The sequence below is a fragment of the Helobdella robusta genome (assembly GCF_000326865.2).
Source record: "Helobdella robusta unplaced genomic scaffold HELROscaffold_77, whole genome shotgun sequence".
Lineage (NCBI taxonomy): Eukaryota > Metazoa > Annelida > Clitellata > Rhynchobdellida > Glossiphoniidae > Helobdella > Helobdella robusta.
Genome location: NW_008705439.1, coordinates 53,768 through 69,420, shown reverse-complemented (window position 1 = coordinate 69,420; position 15,653 = coordinate 53,768). Strand labels below are relative to the sequence as shown.

The 15,653-nt window shown below is 30.9% G+C and overlaps 3 protein-coding genes across 3 annotated transcripts in view; 1 reads left to right on the top strand and 2 right to left on the bottom strand.

Annotated features, from left to right (window-relative positions):
* Positions 1-259: 259 nt before the first annotated feature.
* On the bottom strand, positions 260-4,716 carry HELRODRAFT_90113 (hypothetical protein; the record flags this gene model as incomplete). Its single annotated transcript, XM_009031642.1, has 9 exons — positions 260-369; positions 1,661-1,752; positions 1,904-2,013; positions 2,709-2,884; positions 2,989-3,090; positions 3,373-3,423; positions 3,848-3,942; positions 4,286-4,462; positions 4,649-4,716. 9 exons carry the CDS (start codon positions 4,714-4,716, stop codon positions 260-262), a joined length of 981 nt encoding a protein of 326 aa, XP_009029890.1.
* Positions 4,717-5,437: 721 nt separating this feature from the next.
* On the top strand, positions 5,438-13,827 carry HELRODRAFT_194454 (hypothetical protein; the record flags this gene model as incomplete). The annotated part of the gene is made up of 25 exons (XM_009031661.1): positions 5,438-5,531; positions 5,745-5,759; positions 5,919-6,001; positions 6,185-6,318; positions 6,505-6,577; positions 6,894-6,959; positions 7,318-7,437; positions 7,652-7,754; positions 7,993-8,062; positions 8,202-8,257; positions 8,505-8,623; positions 8,755-8,811; positions 9,042-9,151; positions 9,258-9,428; positions 9,641-9,776; positions 10,045-10,131; positions 10,656-10,743; positions 10,896-11,017; positions 11,164-11,365; positions 11,774-11,885; positions 12,192-12,282; positions 12,506-12,560; positions 12,748-13,294; positions 13,326-13,716; positions 13,745-13,827. 23 exons carry the CDS (start codon positions 5,438-5,440, stop codon positions 12,894-12,896), a joined length of 2,313 nt encoding a protein of 770 aa, XP_009029909.1. The 3' UTR covers positions 12,897-13,294; positions 13,326-13,716; positions 13,745-13,827.
* Positions 13,828-14,081: 254 nt separating this feature from the next.
* Positions 14,082-15,653, bottom strand: part of HELRODRAFT_90179 (hypothetical protein) — a gene marked incomplete at both ends in the record, with an annotated part of 2,442 nt that continues 870 nt past the window's right edge. The window contains 3 exons of the mRNA XM_009031650.1: positions 14,082-14,192; positions 14,483-14,609; positions 15,068-15,144. Of these exons, the coding sequence (XP_009029898.1) occupies positions 14,082-14,192; positions 14,483-14,609; positions 15,068-15,144 (315 nt within the window). The remainder of the gene's footprint in view (positions 14,193-14,482; positions 14,610-15,067; positions 15,145-15,653) is intronic.

The following is a 15,653-nucleotide window of genomic DNA, read 5'->3' as shown; positions in this document are numbered from 1 at the left end:
AATAATAATAAATGAGCTTGTACTAATAAATATATCTCAAAATACAAATGAATAAATAAATAAAAGAACGAATGAATATATATATAATTAGCCAAAAAATTTAAAATTCAATACACGCGACAAAGTGTACATAAAGTTATATATAAACAATAGTCTTAACATGAAATTAAAGTAGAAGGAAATAAAAAGACAAATAGTTGGAAACAAATTTAAAAAAAATTATTTTTGTAAACTTTAATTTTTTTACGGTAATCTTATATTATATCTTTTCATTGGACGGGACCCAGGCAACGGACGACGCTGATTGGCTGGCGATGACCTCTTTGACCTTTGTAAATATCTCTTCAGGAGTGTCGCCTGTTATGATAGCTGTTAAGTGGTTGGTTCATGAGTTGTGATTATTTTTAGATGTGTTTGGTTTGAATGAGAAATTTCTGTAATGAATGAATGAATGAATGAATGAATGAATGAATGATGACCTATGATTGGTTGATGTCGTTTGAAATTTGGTAACATTATATGAATGAACTGACATGCATGTATGTTCGTTTGTATGTATGTATGTATGTATGTAATGTATGTATGTATGTATGTATGTATGTATGTATGTATGTATGTATGTATGTATGTATGTATGTATGTATGTATGTATGTAAGTATGTATGTATGTATGTATGTATGTATGAATGTTTCAAGTGTCAGTGCATAGAAAAGGAAACATACATTCTAATGACAATTATCAGGACATGATGACGACAACAATGCTGAAGATATAATAAAACATCTGCATAGACAAGAAAATTGAAGACTGATGGCATAAACATGAGAAGAATAATAATAAAATCATAAAAAATTACAAAAAAAACCATGAAAAAAATTCGCATTCGACCAGTTTAACCATCTGTCCCTTATCTAACTTAATAAAATATGCACTTTATTTAGTAATGCTAATACATTATTTGATAACGATACTTGTAACTGTATGTATGCGTGTGTATGTATGTATGTATGTATGCTTGCATTTGCGTATATATGTACGCATTTGTGTATGTATGTATGTGTGTACGCATTTGTGTATGTATATATATATGTATGTATGTATGTGAGTATGTGTGTATGTATGTATGTATGTATGCATGTATGTATGTAGATGTTTCTTTAGCAAGAATTTATCAACATGTGTTTTCATAACTTGCTTTTCAAGTAGGAACAGCGGTCGTATGTAAATAATAATAATAATAATAATAATAATAATAATAATAATAACGGAATCAACGAATAATTTAACAAAAAATTGAATGAGAGTTTGAGAGTAGAGGATTTTAAAATGAGAGTTTCTGGAGAAGTATGCAAATTGATTTTGGCTATTTTCAAAACTTATTGACATCATCATCATCATTATCATCATCCAGTGAACGATTGAGTGAACCAATGAATGAATGAATAAATGATTAAACAAATGAAAGAGTGAATGAATAAATAAATTATTGATTAAGCATGATTGTGTGAATGAAAAAATGATGGAATCGATGAATTAGAAGAAAAGATAGCGATCAGATAAATTAATAACTAATTATAAATGAATGAATAACTGAAGGACAAATGAATGAATGAATAACTGAATGAATAAAATGAATGAATGAATGAATAAATGACTGACCGGTAAAAAGCTGGTAAAATTCATGTTCTTGTCTGACGGCTCGGTCGAATGCGTTCCTTGCTTGTTCAGGTGTTATCTTTTTATTCCACTCACTATGTTATGTCGTTCAATTAATCAATCATCTTATCAACCAATCATCTAATCATCTTATCAATCAATCAATCATCTTATCAATCAATCATCTAATCAACGAGCCAACCATTCAATCAATCAAACCAACTAAACAAACACACAGTAACTAACAATATCAAATCAATGGTTCTAGGCTTGATGAATATAGAAATTGGGTGTAAATTAGCTTGTTGCAGGCGTTTTATGGCGTTACCACTGACGTCCAGAAGGCAGTGTTTATTCTGAGAGAAAGAGAGAGAGAGAGAGAGAGAGAGAGAGAGAGAGAGAGAGAGAGAGAGAGAGAGAGAAATAAATGAATGAAAAAACGAATGAATGAGTGAGTGAGTGATAAAATAAGGTAATGAATGATAAATTAAAACGAAAATGAAAAAAATGAAAAAGCAACGGTACAATAAAAATAAGGTTAAACTGTGTGACCCAGCAAATGATTGACCATCTCAACTATGATTGGTCATCTGTGAAAAGGTCACTGAATCGTATGTAATGCAAACAACATACAAACCTACATACATACAAATATACAAATATATGTATTTATGTTTATAAACATACATACATACATGTGTTTATGTATGTAAGTTTGTATGTATGAAGGTGTGTATTCATTGCATCAGATACGACGTGTATGTTATATGATGATCTAAAATCAACTCATCAACATCTTGTAATGGTTGAGGAAACATCATCAATTACTTTGTATAGCTTGCATTATTACATTATAACATTATTATAATATTAATTATAGTTATAATATATTATTAGTGTTAATATATCATTAAAAATAATATACAGTAAAATTTATTTCTCAGCTTATATTTGGTACAGTCCTAACAAAACAATAAACTCCTTACTTAAAATATTACCCAATCAAAAAAAAACTAAACAAAAAGTAAAATGAAAAAACTAAAGAACGCACTCTCATAGCGACTTCCTTGACAGCCTGAACACTCGTGCCGTAAAGATTTCCATTGTATTCCCCGGCCTCGACGAACATCATGGAGGTGTTGATGTCTCGTTGCATCTGCTCTCGACTCTTCACAAAGTGATAGTCTCGGCCGTCTACTTCGCCATCTTTGCGGGGACGCGTCGTATCTGAAGTTTTTTGGGTTTTGGTTCTTTTTTTTCTCAATACAACACACCATACAACAACACACCACGCAGCTGCCTACAATTCAACACAACAACAGGACTCTAACGTGGCACGCATGTCTCGAAAATGTCCGAATGTTCGGCGATGAGGTCATCACATATTCGATCCTTCAACGGACCCAGGATTATCACTGGACGTGTGTACTTTACTATGACGTCATGATGATGATGTTGATGATGGAGAAGATTATAATTAAGGTAACCAACTTTGTCCAGAACTATTATCAACATCAACTTATCAGCATCAACATTACCATTTTTAACATCATTGCAACCACCATCATTATGTCCGTCCATAGAATACATCTTCGCCATCATCATCATTACAAAGAAACCATCTTCATCATCACCATTACCTGAAATACCATTACCATTGCCATCAACATTAGCAAAAACATCATCATCATCGAAATCATCATCATGAAACCAACGTTCTTGTTTGAAGACTGGCTCGTATGAAATAATATTGACCTCTTCCGGAGCTGGAGGTGGAGCTGAAATAATAATAATAATAACAATAATAATAATAACAACAACAATAATAATTCCATAGTAATGACACCATTGCAATAAAAAAACTAAAATTTTTTGAGGCACCTTTAGGTTCTGCTAGAGTGTTTTCACTTTTACTTCGTTCTTTGCTTTTTGGAAAATTCAACTTTCTTGAAAAGAAATTCTTTTTTTTCTTTTCTTTAGTCAGTATCTGGAACAGGAAAGGAGAGAAGAAGAAGATGGATTAAATTTTAGGAGTAATAATATCTAAAATAAGAATAAATATTACTAGAATCATTGATGTGCAAATGAAATAAAATAATTTTGTGGATTTTAATTACAGCTTGGTAGAAAATTTTCTTGAATGAATGAATAAGTGAATGAAAGAATGAATGAATGAGTAAAATGAATGACTGAATGGAATAAAATGTAAACTGACAGCAGCACTCTCTGTATAGTTGCCTTGAAACTTCACAGTCCTCATTCTTGCTCTCTCTTTCCTTTCAATTCTGTTTCAGTAATAATTATTGTCATAATTTTCAGAATAATAAAACTATAATATGATAAAACTATATTAATTTTTAGAAAATCAATTCAACATTTTTGCATTCTTGAAAGTTTAAAAATTTAAAATAAATTTTCAAACGAATTTCATCACAGAAACATTTACAAAAATAATACATTAACAAGAAGGATATGACAGAACAGGCCTATAAAATTGAACATTAGTGTATCTATAAAACTATACAAGTAAAAAAAGGATGGAGCTTAGATGAGGACTGTTTAAAAATACCTTATCATCCCTGTTTTTAAAACCATGTATCAAAACAAATTATGTTCGAAAATAGCAACCTTCGTTTGCTAGGTATAATCCCGATGCCCTGATCGACTGTGTCGCCTTTCAGCTTTCTAGCCTGCCACCATTCATCATCACTTGCATTGGTGACATGTAGGATATCACCAAACTTGAAGGCCAGTCCCCGGCCTGGAATTCCACTGTCTTTAGATGGGTCATACTCAAAAAGAGCCCTGTATAATTCATAATAAAATAAAATTCATTAGAAATTTAATTCCCTGAAAAACTATTTTACTCAATTAAAGTTTTAACAGGATATTTTTGTTGAATTTTATTCAAGAATGATAGAAACTTAATGAAACTTTTAATGTAATGGTATACTAAGGAATATATTTCAAGAGAAAAATTAGGAACCTGACCTGACGAAACATGACTTCTTCTGGGTGGTTTGAAGGTTTCCTACATTGCTGCCATTGTAATTATTCATCGTTCTAATTACGTTCTCCACCAAGTAATTTAATATATAATCAATTAGTATTTTTTAGAGTTGGATTATGATGATGGATCTCTAACTTTTACAGTCTTACTAACTAAGTCTAGTTAGTGAATGTTTTCTTACAAATTATAACTGTTGAACAAACTCCAGCCAGCATTAATCAATCAACTTTTCAAATATACAAAACGAAGATTACAAATTTACAACAGACGTAATGTAAGTTGTTAAAACTGCGAACATCCCAACACTGATCACAGGACTGATGGAATTTCTTAGGAAATTATAAACGTGATTTACCACGGAAATATTTGGCGAAAAAGTTTACGCTAAAAACAACACAAAAAATATATTTTATAATATTGAACTTTATAAATATTGTAAAATTAATCAAATTTAAAAAATATTAACGGACGCCATTTAACAATTGCAAACGATTTAACTCGAATTTACCTGTAAAATAAATAAAAATAAAATGTACGCACAAGAAAACTTGTTGACATTACATTCTGTAGCGCCTAATAAACGTTAACAAATACAACATATATTTTATACTGTAACTAATTTAATTTAAATTTTAAAAATTTTTATTAAATTTAACAATTTATTTATAAAAGTTAAATAAATAATTTACAAACTGTTATATTTAAAAACTTGAATTTCAATGGTTCTGTTTCGTAATATCGCTCGCGTGCACCTTCTTGTTAGACCGACAATGGCGACCCAAATTTTGACCTGTGGTTTAAAAAGTTTATTTTTACAAAATATCAAATCTAGGACAATTCCGATCGTTTCATCTTTTAAATCAAGTTAGTGTTGAAGTATTTATTTTTCTGTACAGGGTTTTTTTTTCTTTCCGCTCTTTTTTTAAATTTTTAATTAAAGATTTGTTCATTTTGTTGAGTTTGGCATTTAAATTTAATTTAATTTAATAAAAATAAAATTATTTAAATTAATCTCTTCACTTCTTTGATTTTGTTTTGTCAGTCTAATTAAATTAATTTCATTTTGCTTTTTTCCAGATCTCAAATACTCCAGTTAGAATTTAGATTGATCAACTTTTTCTTTTCATTTGCATTTTCATTTTATTTATTCCATTTAATTAAATTAAATGATTAAATAAATAAATAAACAAGTAAATTTTTAAACAAATGAATGATTAATTTTTTTCTCTTTCATTCATTCATTGGTAGCAGCAGCAGCTGTGCCAGGCACAAGTCATCTGAGTTACTATGTCAAAGATGGCGTTGGTGTCATTGTGTATGACTCTCCAGGCAGGGTAGATCATAAAAATAAAATTAGTTAAATTATTAAATTAAATTATTACTTACACATATACCACATAGTTACAAACATCACCACATAGTCACATATTAATTATTACTCTCCTATGTTAAATCAAATTATCTAATTTTTACGAAAAAATTTAAAATAATTAATTTTTTTGAATCTTACATTTTAGGCTAATGTCCTTAATGAAAATTCAATGACTGACTTAAAAGCTGCCTTGGAGGCTCTCTTGAAAGACAGCCAGGTCAGTTCGATCGTCCTTAGATCTGCCAAAAAAGACTGCTTCATTGCTGGGGCTGATATTAGGTGGCCATTTTCATTTTTTAAATATATTGTTTTATTTTTAAATTATGTTTTTTATGTCTGGAACATTTTCAAAGTATGTTTTATGACCATCATCTGTCTTTTTCATTTACTAAGTTATTGAATTTGTTTATTATTATAATTATTTATTCAATTCAATCATTTTATTAATTATTTATTTACCAAAAGTATGTTGAAAGCATGTGGAACCAAAGAAAAAACAGAACAATTATCCAAGGGTGGCCAACAGACTCTGAAATTAGTTAGATGTTCCATGTTTTTTGATTTCCAACATTTTTATATCTATTTCATTATTAATAATAATAATGATATTATTATTATTATTATTGGACAGTAGTAGTAGTAGTAGTAGTAGCGGTAGTAGTAGTAATAGTAGCAGTAGTAGCAATAGTAGTAATCATCGTAACAGTAGTAGTAATGTTTCTTTTTAGATCAATAACACTTAAAAACTTAATTATTCATAATAATTTTTAATTTGTTTTTAAAAGTATATTAAATTGTTTTTTAAAAGTATATTAAATTTAATCTTCTCTTATTTATAATCTACAAATGGTTAGCTGGAGAACAGTAACAAACCTGTTGTATCGGCCATCATGGGGTCGTGTCTCGGTGGAGGTCTCGAGGTTCAGTATTTTTTTATCTTCTATCTGTTTATCTTATTTAAAGCAATAATTTACAATGATAATATTTACGTTTTTTTGTGATTAGTTGAGAAATTTTTGTGAAATTTGAAAAATTGAGAAATGTTTTGAAATCATCAATTTACAAAGAATATTATATACATGGTACATAATCACACACACAGACTATCACACACACACACACACACACACACACACACACACACACACATACATATATACATATACTGTCACACACACGCCGTGCACACATAGATTATATACACATGCACACCTCACACATACACACACGCTGTCATACATGCTGTCACACACCACACACACATCACATAATTTTCAGACTGCCCTGGCCACACATTACAGGATAGCAGTGATGAACAAATCAACGCAGCTGGGAGTTCCTGAAGTAAAATTAGGACTCTTGCCTGGAGCCGGGGGCACCCAAAGACTCCTTAAAACAGTAAACAAAGAAAAAAATTTCTCCCCGTTTTATTCTCTAAATTTGAGTAACATTTATTTAGCAATACACATTTTTAATTTGTATTGTTACACTGTGGTCTGACATTATAACATGACAATCTTTCAAACTGTAAATCGATACTGCTTTGATGTTAAAAGTTTCAATTAATAAAACCATAATATAATTAATTATTATTGTTATTCGTTGCCAAAAGATTTCAATAGACCAGGCCTTAGACTTAATGCTGACGGGGAAATCATTGAATGCTGAAAAAGCTAAAAGAATTGGATTGGTTGATCATGTCGTCCAATCACTAGGCTCGTTTATTTATTATGTTAATGAGAAAGAATTTGCATTTTGAATATGTTAATTAATTAAGTGTAATTAATATTAATATCTAATTGGTTGATTGATTTAAATTACTCTATTGTGTAATAAAATTCAATTGGTTGATTGGCCAAAGACAATGAGCTAATGAATATTAATTAATTAACTAATGAATATTAATTAATTGACTAATTAGTATTAATTAATTGGCTGATTAATATTAATTAGGGCCAGGATTGCATGCCCCAGACGATGGCACCTTATTATACTTAGAAGAAGTAGCAATCCAATGTGCTAAGTATGTAAAACTGAAGATTATTTTTCATGCAAATATTATAAAAAGTAGTAATTAAGTAGGCTACAGTTTATGATAATATTTTTTTTGCAGTAGTTTGTATAAATTGTTGAAATTATTCTTTCATCTAATATCCAATCAGAGATCTGGCTTCAGGTAAACTGAAGAAGACCCCCAGAAAGATTGCACTGCAAGAAAGTAGTTCATTTTCTCTGCTTTTTTTCGTTTTTCTTTTAATTTTTTTTTGAAAAAAATGATTAAAAATAATTCTTCTGCTTTATAGTACGATTTTTTCTCGGATTAAATTTGATTTGAAGTTTATTCATTCTTTATTTTCTTTAAGATGTATACATATTATTTCTTATTTGTTTTTGTCGTTTATGATTATTATTATTATTTATTGTTATTATTGTGATTTTTTGTTATTTCCTAATTGCCTAATTAGAGTTGATATCGGCCATGTTGAAATTCGAGTTTGGGCGAAATTTTTTCTTCGACAAAGTGAAGCAGAAGGTCCTAAAATCCACTAAGGGCCTCTACCCCGCCCCACTCAAAATTATCGAGGTCACTCCATGATGGTGATGGTGATGATGATGAGGAAGATGGTTGTGATAGTAATAATGGTTACAATGATAATGGTGGTATTGATGATGACAATTATATAATATTGTTAGTAATGATTACATCAAATTCAGGTTGTCAAAAAGTCAGTAGAGAAGGGTGAAGAAGTTGGCTATGAGCTTGAGGCTAAGGTAGGGATTGAAATATTCAATGATAATTCGTTCTAATCTTTGCTAATTTATGCTAATTTATTCAAATTTGTGTATAGATTGCTAATATGTGCCAATATTACTAACAAATCAAAACAAATTTTGATTTAGAGAAGCTTGAAGCTGTATAGCTTTTTGCTGGTGTATTCTAAACGATGCCAGTGTAACAGTTCATACATCAAATTTATGTTTATATATGTTAATTTATGCAGGCCTTTGGCGAACTCGGCGTCAGTATGGAAAGCAAGGGCCTGATTGGTCTGTTTGATGGGATGACGGCTTGCAAGAAAAATAGATTTGGCAAACCACAAAGGCCTGTTAAGTTAGTTTTTTTGATCTCTTTGATTGGTTGGTTAATTAGGTGATTGATTGGCTTATTAATTGATTAATCGACTGATTTATTAATTTTGAAACTAACCAATCACCAGGCACTTGGCAGTTTTGGGGGCGGGTCTTATGGGCGCGGGAATCGCCCAGGTGACGATCGATAAAAACATTGACGTCATCATGAAAGACGTTTCTATAAATAGCCTCTCCAAAGGTCAACAGCAGATTGAAAAAGGTTTGAAGGATGCTGTGAAGAAACGGAAAATTACTCAGTTGGTAGAAAAATCAAAAACAACAACACACACATACAACAATACACACAAATATACAAACAAACAACAACAAAACACAATTGAAACGTCAAAAACAACAGCACACGCATACTACAACACACACAAGCAAACTACGACAAAACAAAACACACAACTGAAACATCACAAACAACAACACAAACGAACACTCAACCCAACACGACACAAACTAGATTCGAGAGTGACAAAATTTATTCCCGCCTAAATTCAACTCTGACGTACGACGACTTCAAGAATTCTGACATGGTTATAGAGGCTGTCTTCGAAGACATCGGCGTCAAACATAAAGTCATCAGAGAAATTGAACAGGTGCTTGCTGACGTTGGTGGTGATAATGATAGGGTGGTTGATGATGATGATGATGTTGGTGATGATGATGATAACGATGATGATGATAACGATGGTGGCGTTGTAGCTGTTTATTTATTTGTTGTAACTTTTTGTTTTTGATGAGGATGGTAATTTGAAGCACAAACATTTGCACAAACACACATACAACCATGCATAAACAAAAATACATACAAACAAACATACATACATACAAAAATATCATACATACTTACATACAAACGAACAGCATGTACCAGATTATTGCATAGTAGCCACAAACACATCTGCCTTATCCATTGCCAAAATTGCTGAAGCAAGCAAGAGACCCGAAAAAGTAATTTATTATTGTTATTATTATTATTGTTATTATTATTGTTATTATTATTATTGTCGTTGTTAATTTATCACTTATAAATTAAGTTAAGCGTTATAAAAATAAAAAAACGCTCGCTGCCAGTAAGTACATGTAGTTGGTTACTAATTTGAAGTAATAATCACGCACTAAGTTATCATCATTATTATCGTCGTCATCTTCATCTTCTCCATCATCATCTTCATCTTTTCCTTCTCCATCATCATCATCATCCTTATCTTCTTCTTCTTCATCATCATCATCATCCTTATCTTCTTCTTCTTCATCATCATCATCATCCTTATCTTCTTCTTCTTCATCCTCATCTTCTTCTTCTTCATCTTCTCCGTCATCATCATCTTCATCATCGTCTTCTCCATCATCATCTTTTCCATCGTCATCGTTATTATCATCGTCATCATCATCCTCATCTTTTTCTTCTTCATCATCGTCATCATCATCATCCTCATCTTCTTCATCATCATCTTCATCATCGTCATCATCAGATTATAGGCATGCATTACTTTTCTCCGGTCGACAAGATGATGTTACTGGAGTTAGTTACCTATGACAAAACCTCAAATGATACCATCGGTTTGTATCTCATAATAATAGTAATAATGATAATAATAATGTCATTTTCATTTGCATTCAAACTCGGACATTGCATCAACAGTGCCAGGCACATTAACCATTACACCAGCGGGCCGCCCACTAATCACGTATATAATATTTTTTCTTTACAGCCTCAGCAGTGGACGTTGGTTTGAAGCAGGGCAAGATAGTGATAACTGTTAAGGATTCACCTGGCTTCTACACTACTAGATGTCTTATGGCTCTTGGCTCTGAGGCCTTTGAAATACTCCTCGTATGTTTGCGTTTTGGTTCATCTTATCACACACACACACACACACATCATACCACACACACGCACACACTGAAAACAACAACGGATCACTCAAATAACACTCAGCACTGCGCCACAGACCCACCACTACACAATCTCTTATCCAGGAGGGAATGAACCCACGCGAGTTGGATCAGGCGACGGTAAAAATGGGATTTCCCGTTGGATCCGTGACGTTGATGGATGAGGTGGGCATCGATGTGGCGGCCCACATATCCGCCTATCTGGCCGATGCACTCGGAGACAGATTGGGACTCAATAAGCAGGACGCAATCCTGTTCAATGAGATGGTTAATAAGGGGTTTTTAGGTTAGTTAGTTTGGTTGTGTGTGTGTGTGTGCGTGTGCGTGTACCTGTTCGTGCGTATGTGTGTTTGTTTTTTTGTTGTATGTGTGTAATACTATATTTCTCGTTTTTTCAATTCTTCTTATTCCATTTCTCCATCGCGTCCGCTGTTGTTTGTCTGGCAAGGTAGGTCAAAGGTTTACAAGTATAAAACTGTCCATGTAATTTTTTTTTCATTAACCAACCTGCCAATGCTCAAACTCTTAAGCCAATATACGCTATCAATGGAAATATATCCAGTATATTTCAATCAAATATCCGGTATATCCCAATCAAATATCCAGTATATCCCAATCAAATATCCGGTATATCCCAATCTAATATTCAATATATCCCAATCAAATATCCAGTATATCCCAATCAAATATCCAGGGAGGAAGTCGAAGAGAGGTGTGTACGTGTACGAAGATGGCAGCAAAAACAGGGAAGTTAATGAAGGTTTCCTGAAATTAGTGAAAAAGTTCAGCAAACCTGCAAAAATTCCGTTAGTGTATTTACTCAGTTTGGTTGCTGTACTTGTCGTTTTACTGAACTTGTATGCCTGTGTCTGTGATGTATATGTTTGTATGTGTAATGTATGTGTTTTTATGTATATTATGTATATGTTTGTATGTGCAATGTATATGTTTGTATGTATAATGTATGTGTTTGTGTGTGCAATGTATATGTTTGTACGTTTAATGTATATGTTTGCATGTATAATGTACATATGTATGTATGTGTAATAAATTAATTAATTAATTGAGTTTAATTGAAATAAATTTCGGTAAACTTTTATAAATGTTTGAAGATTGACTCCAGAAGATATCAGACTTAGAACGTTAGGTAGATTCGCAAATCAGTGTATACTTTGTTTGCAGGAAGGAATTCTCGCTAATCCGGTGCGTTCATTCATTCTCTGTATCTTCGTTCATTCAGTCAATCTTTTCTTTATTCTTTCAGTTATTTCTTCATTCATTCGTTCATCAATTCATTTGTTCATTCATTCATTTGTTCATCCATTCGTTAGTTTGCTCATACACTACTAGTGCTTCCATTCGTTCGTTCATCTATTCATTCATTTATTTGATGTTTCTTTCTTTCATTCATTCATTTAATTGATAGTTGGAGGGTGACATGGGAGCAGTATTTGGACTTGGTTTTCCGCCATTTCTTGGGGGTTTGTTAAAAAAATTTGTCATTCATTCGTTCATTTGTTAAATCATTCATTCATTCACTGATACGTTCCTTTATTCATTCATTCATCATTTTGCTATTTATTTGTTACATTTTAATAACACACCTATGCTGTCATATTTAAAATCTTAGAAACGGAAAACTTGAAAAAAAAACCTAAAAACCCACAGGTCCATTTAGATTCGCTGATGTGTATGGAGCCGACAAATTGGTGAGCGGCCTACAAAGACTGGCGGACATACACGGAGAAAGATTGAGACCATGCCAGCTGCTGTTAGACTACGCCAAAGAACCATCTAAAAAATTCCACGCCAGCTAGAATAAAACAACAAAAATTATTAATATAATATAATATAGAAATAATTGTTACAGTTACTTGTTATTATTTTCTAATGCTCACGATCGATCAATCAGTCTGTATTTATTATTTAAAGGTTATATATTGGACTATCAAGTTGACAATAATCTTATGATTATTATTGATCCACTATAATTAAGTTACGCAGCGACATAATTATTAATACAGATGAAATTATTTAACCATTTGTTAAATAATTTCAGATTTGTAATTTGACTGTTAACGTGTGAACACTATTAATTTTAATCTGTTTGACGTCTAGGTTAAAAACCTCTATTATTATTATTTCATTATTTAATCTTTTTAATACAATCTTTTTAATCTTTTTTACTACAGGGGTAGGCAAACTTCAACCAGCGCTATTTCATGCGGCCCTCGAGGCCTTATTCGTCAAAAAAAGAGCCACAAATCTTAAAAAAATTCTCCCCCGGGTCGAAAAATTTGCTATTTAAGTACATATGCGGCCCTTCAAAGGTAAAATAGTCCTCAATGCGGCCCTCACAGCAAAGTTTGCCCACCCCTGAATTACCAAATTGATGAACTCGAATTTTAAAAAGAATTACATAATTCGCGTTTTCTTTACACATTACATAACGTACATACAATCATGTTTCGTTATCTATCTACTATATTTATAATGCTAATATATATTTCTGTTTCTTATCATTTTGTTTTGGTTAACGTTTAAATGTTTATCTCTCTCTCTCTCTCTCACACACATATATATATTTATCTATATATTAAGATTTATTTTATTAAATTTATTTATACATACGTGCCTCTCTCTATATATATATATATATATATATATATATATATATATATATATATATATATATATATATATATATATATATATATATAATCTAAATTTGAAAGTAATATATTTTTTTGTAGAGCTGTATTTTGAAGAATGTACTACTACTAAGTTGTCAAAATCAAATTTTCGATTTTATAACAAAAAAATTTTAAATTTACGCTAAAAAATGATATAATATCCACGAATATATCAAACAATACAAAATAATTAATAAACAATCAATAAGTAATAAATTTAAATAAGAATAATTTAAATGAACAGCAAATAAAATGATGGATCATAAATTTTATCTGGATTATTTCGAGGTTGAGTCTTCAGAATTTTTTTCAGATGGAGTTTTTTTCAGGTTTAAAATTTAAAGAGACGCTATTGATGCAGAATCTCTCTCCAGTTGGCTTGGGTCCATCGTCGAACACGTGACCAAGATGGGCGTTACACTAATTTTAGGGCGTTAAAAAACAAATTAATAAAGACATTTTCAATAGATAAAAATTTAGTTAACTAAACTAGGATATTAACATCACGAATTGAACAGCATAGCTAGACTGGCTCAGTATATCAAAAATCAAAATTATATTATATCAACGTTAATGATATTATATCAAAACGGTATCCTATCAATAAATTAATATTATTATAATTAGTAAAAATATTATAGTTAGTATTATTATTAAAATTACAAAAACCAAAATTACACCATAAAAGACTGAAATATCCTATCTCTAACCTTGCTACAAACCACCTCAGTCCTAACTAGCTGATAGGTAGTGTCCACTTTTCTAGTTATCCGATCTTCCACGATGGGGGCGTAGAAGGACGGCCAGCCACAGTGGGTCTTGTATTTTGTCTTGCTCCTGCCAACATCATAATTTTTATTCAGTTAAAATTTATTTATAATTTTAGAAAAACTCCAGTGAAAGTTTAGTACTACTTTGATCTATGTATAAATAGGTTGCTTCAATACTATTTCATTTTAATATATCAATATATCAGTATTTTCAATTTTGCATGGTACAATTATCACTTGTACTAAGACCATTATTAAAATTTCTCGTAACACTAAAGAGTTTCATTTGAAATTCAATGCTACTTATGTGCATTTGTTAATTTAATACAGAGCCATCTTTATAAACTAAACACTTTGCAATATACCATTTTAATGTAATAGGCATAATAATGGAAAAAAAACAACAAAATTAAATGAAAAATTTATTAAATTAATAAAAATAATAAACAGATAGGCCAATTAAACATTTAATATTTAATTAATTATCAATTAAATTATAAAATAAAATTAACAGATTATTATTACTCAAAAAGTTCAGTTCCACAGCAAAGACAAGTGTAGATACCTGGTTCAAAATGATTCTCATACAGACCGCTAAATGGCTGATGATAAAAATACATTATAACAAAAGTTGTAAATTATATTAGATAAAATACAATATAATAAATTTATATTATAAATTATACCATACAAAATACATTAATATAATAAATTATATTACAGAAAACATAGATAAAAATAAATTACATGTTAAAAAATGAACCATATTCTTGTACTGCACTACTGAACATGATTAGTAAACAGTAATTATTATTTACATTCTTCTAATAGTTTTATCCAAAAAGTTACAGGCATGTGGGGTAGAAGGAAATCTGCTACAATGGATAAAAAATTGGCTGAAAGATAGGAGACAACAGGTGCAGATAAAAGGAATAAACTCGAGATGGATAGACGTAACAGGGATCGGTATTGAAACCGCTATTATTTGTGATATACATTAACGACGAAGGAATAGTCTCCAAGATTTCAAAGTTTGCAGATGATACCAAATTATGTGGGAAAGTCAACAACGATGAAGATGTAGAAATATGCAAAAAGACCTAGCAAGACG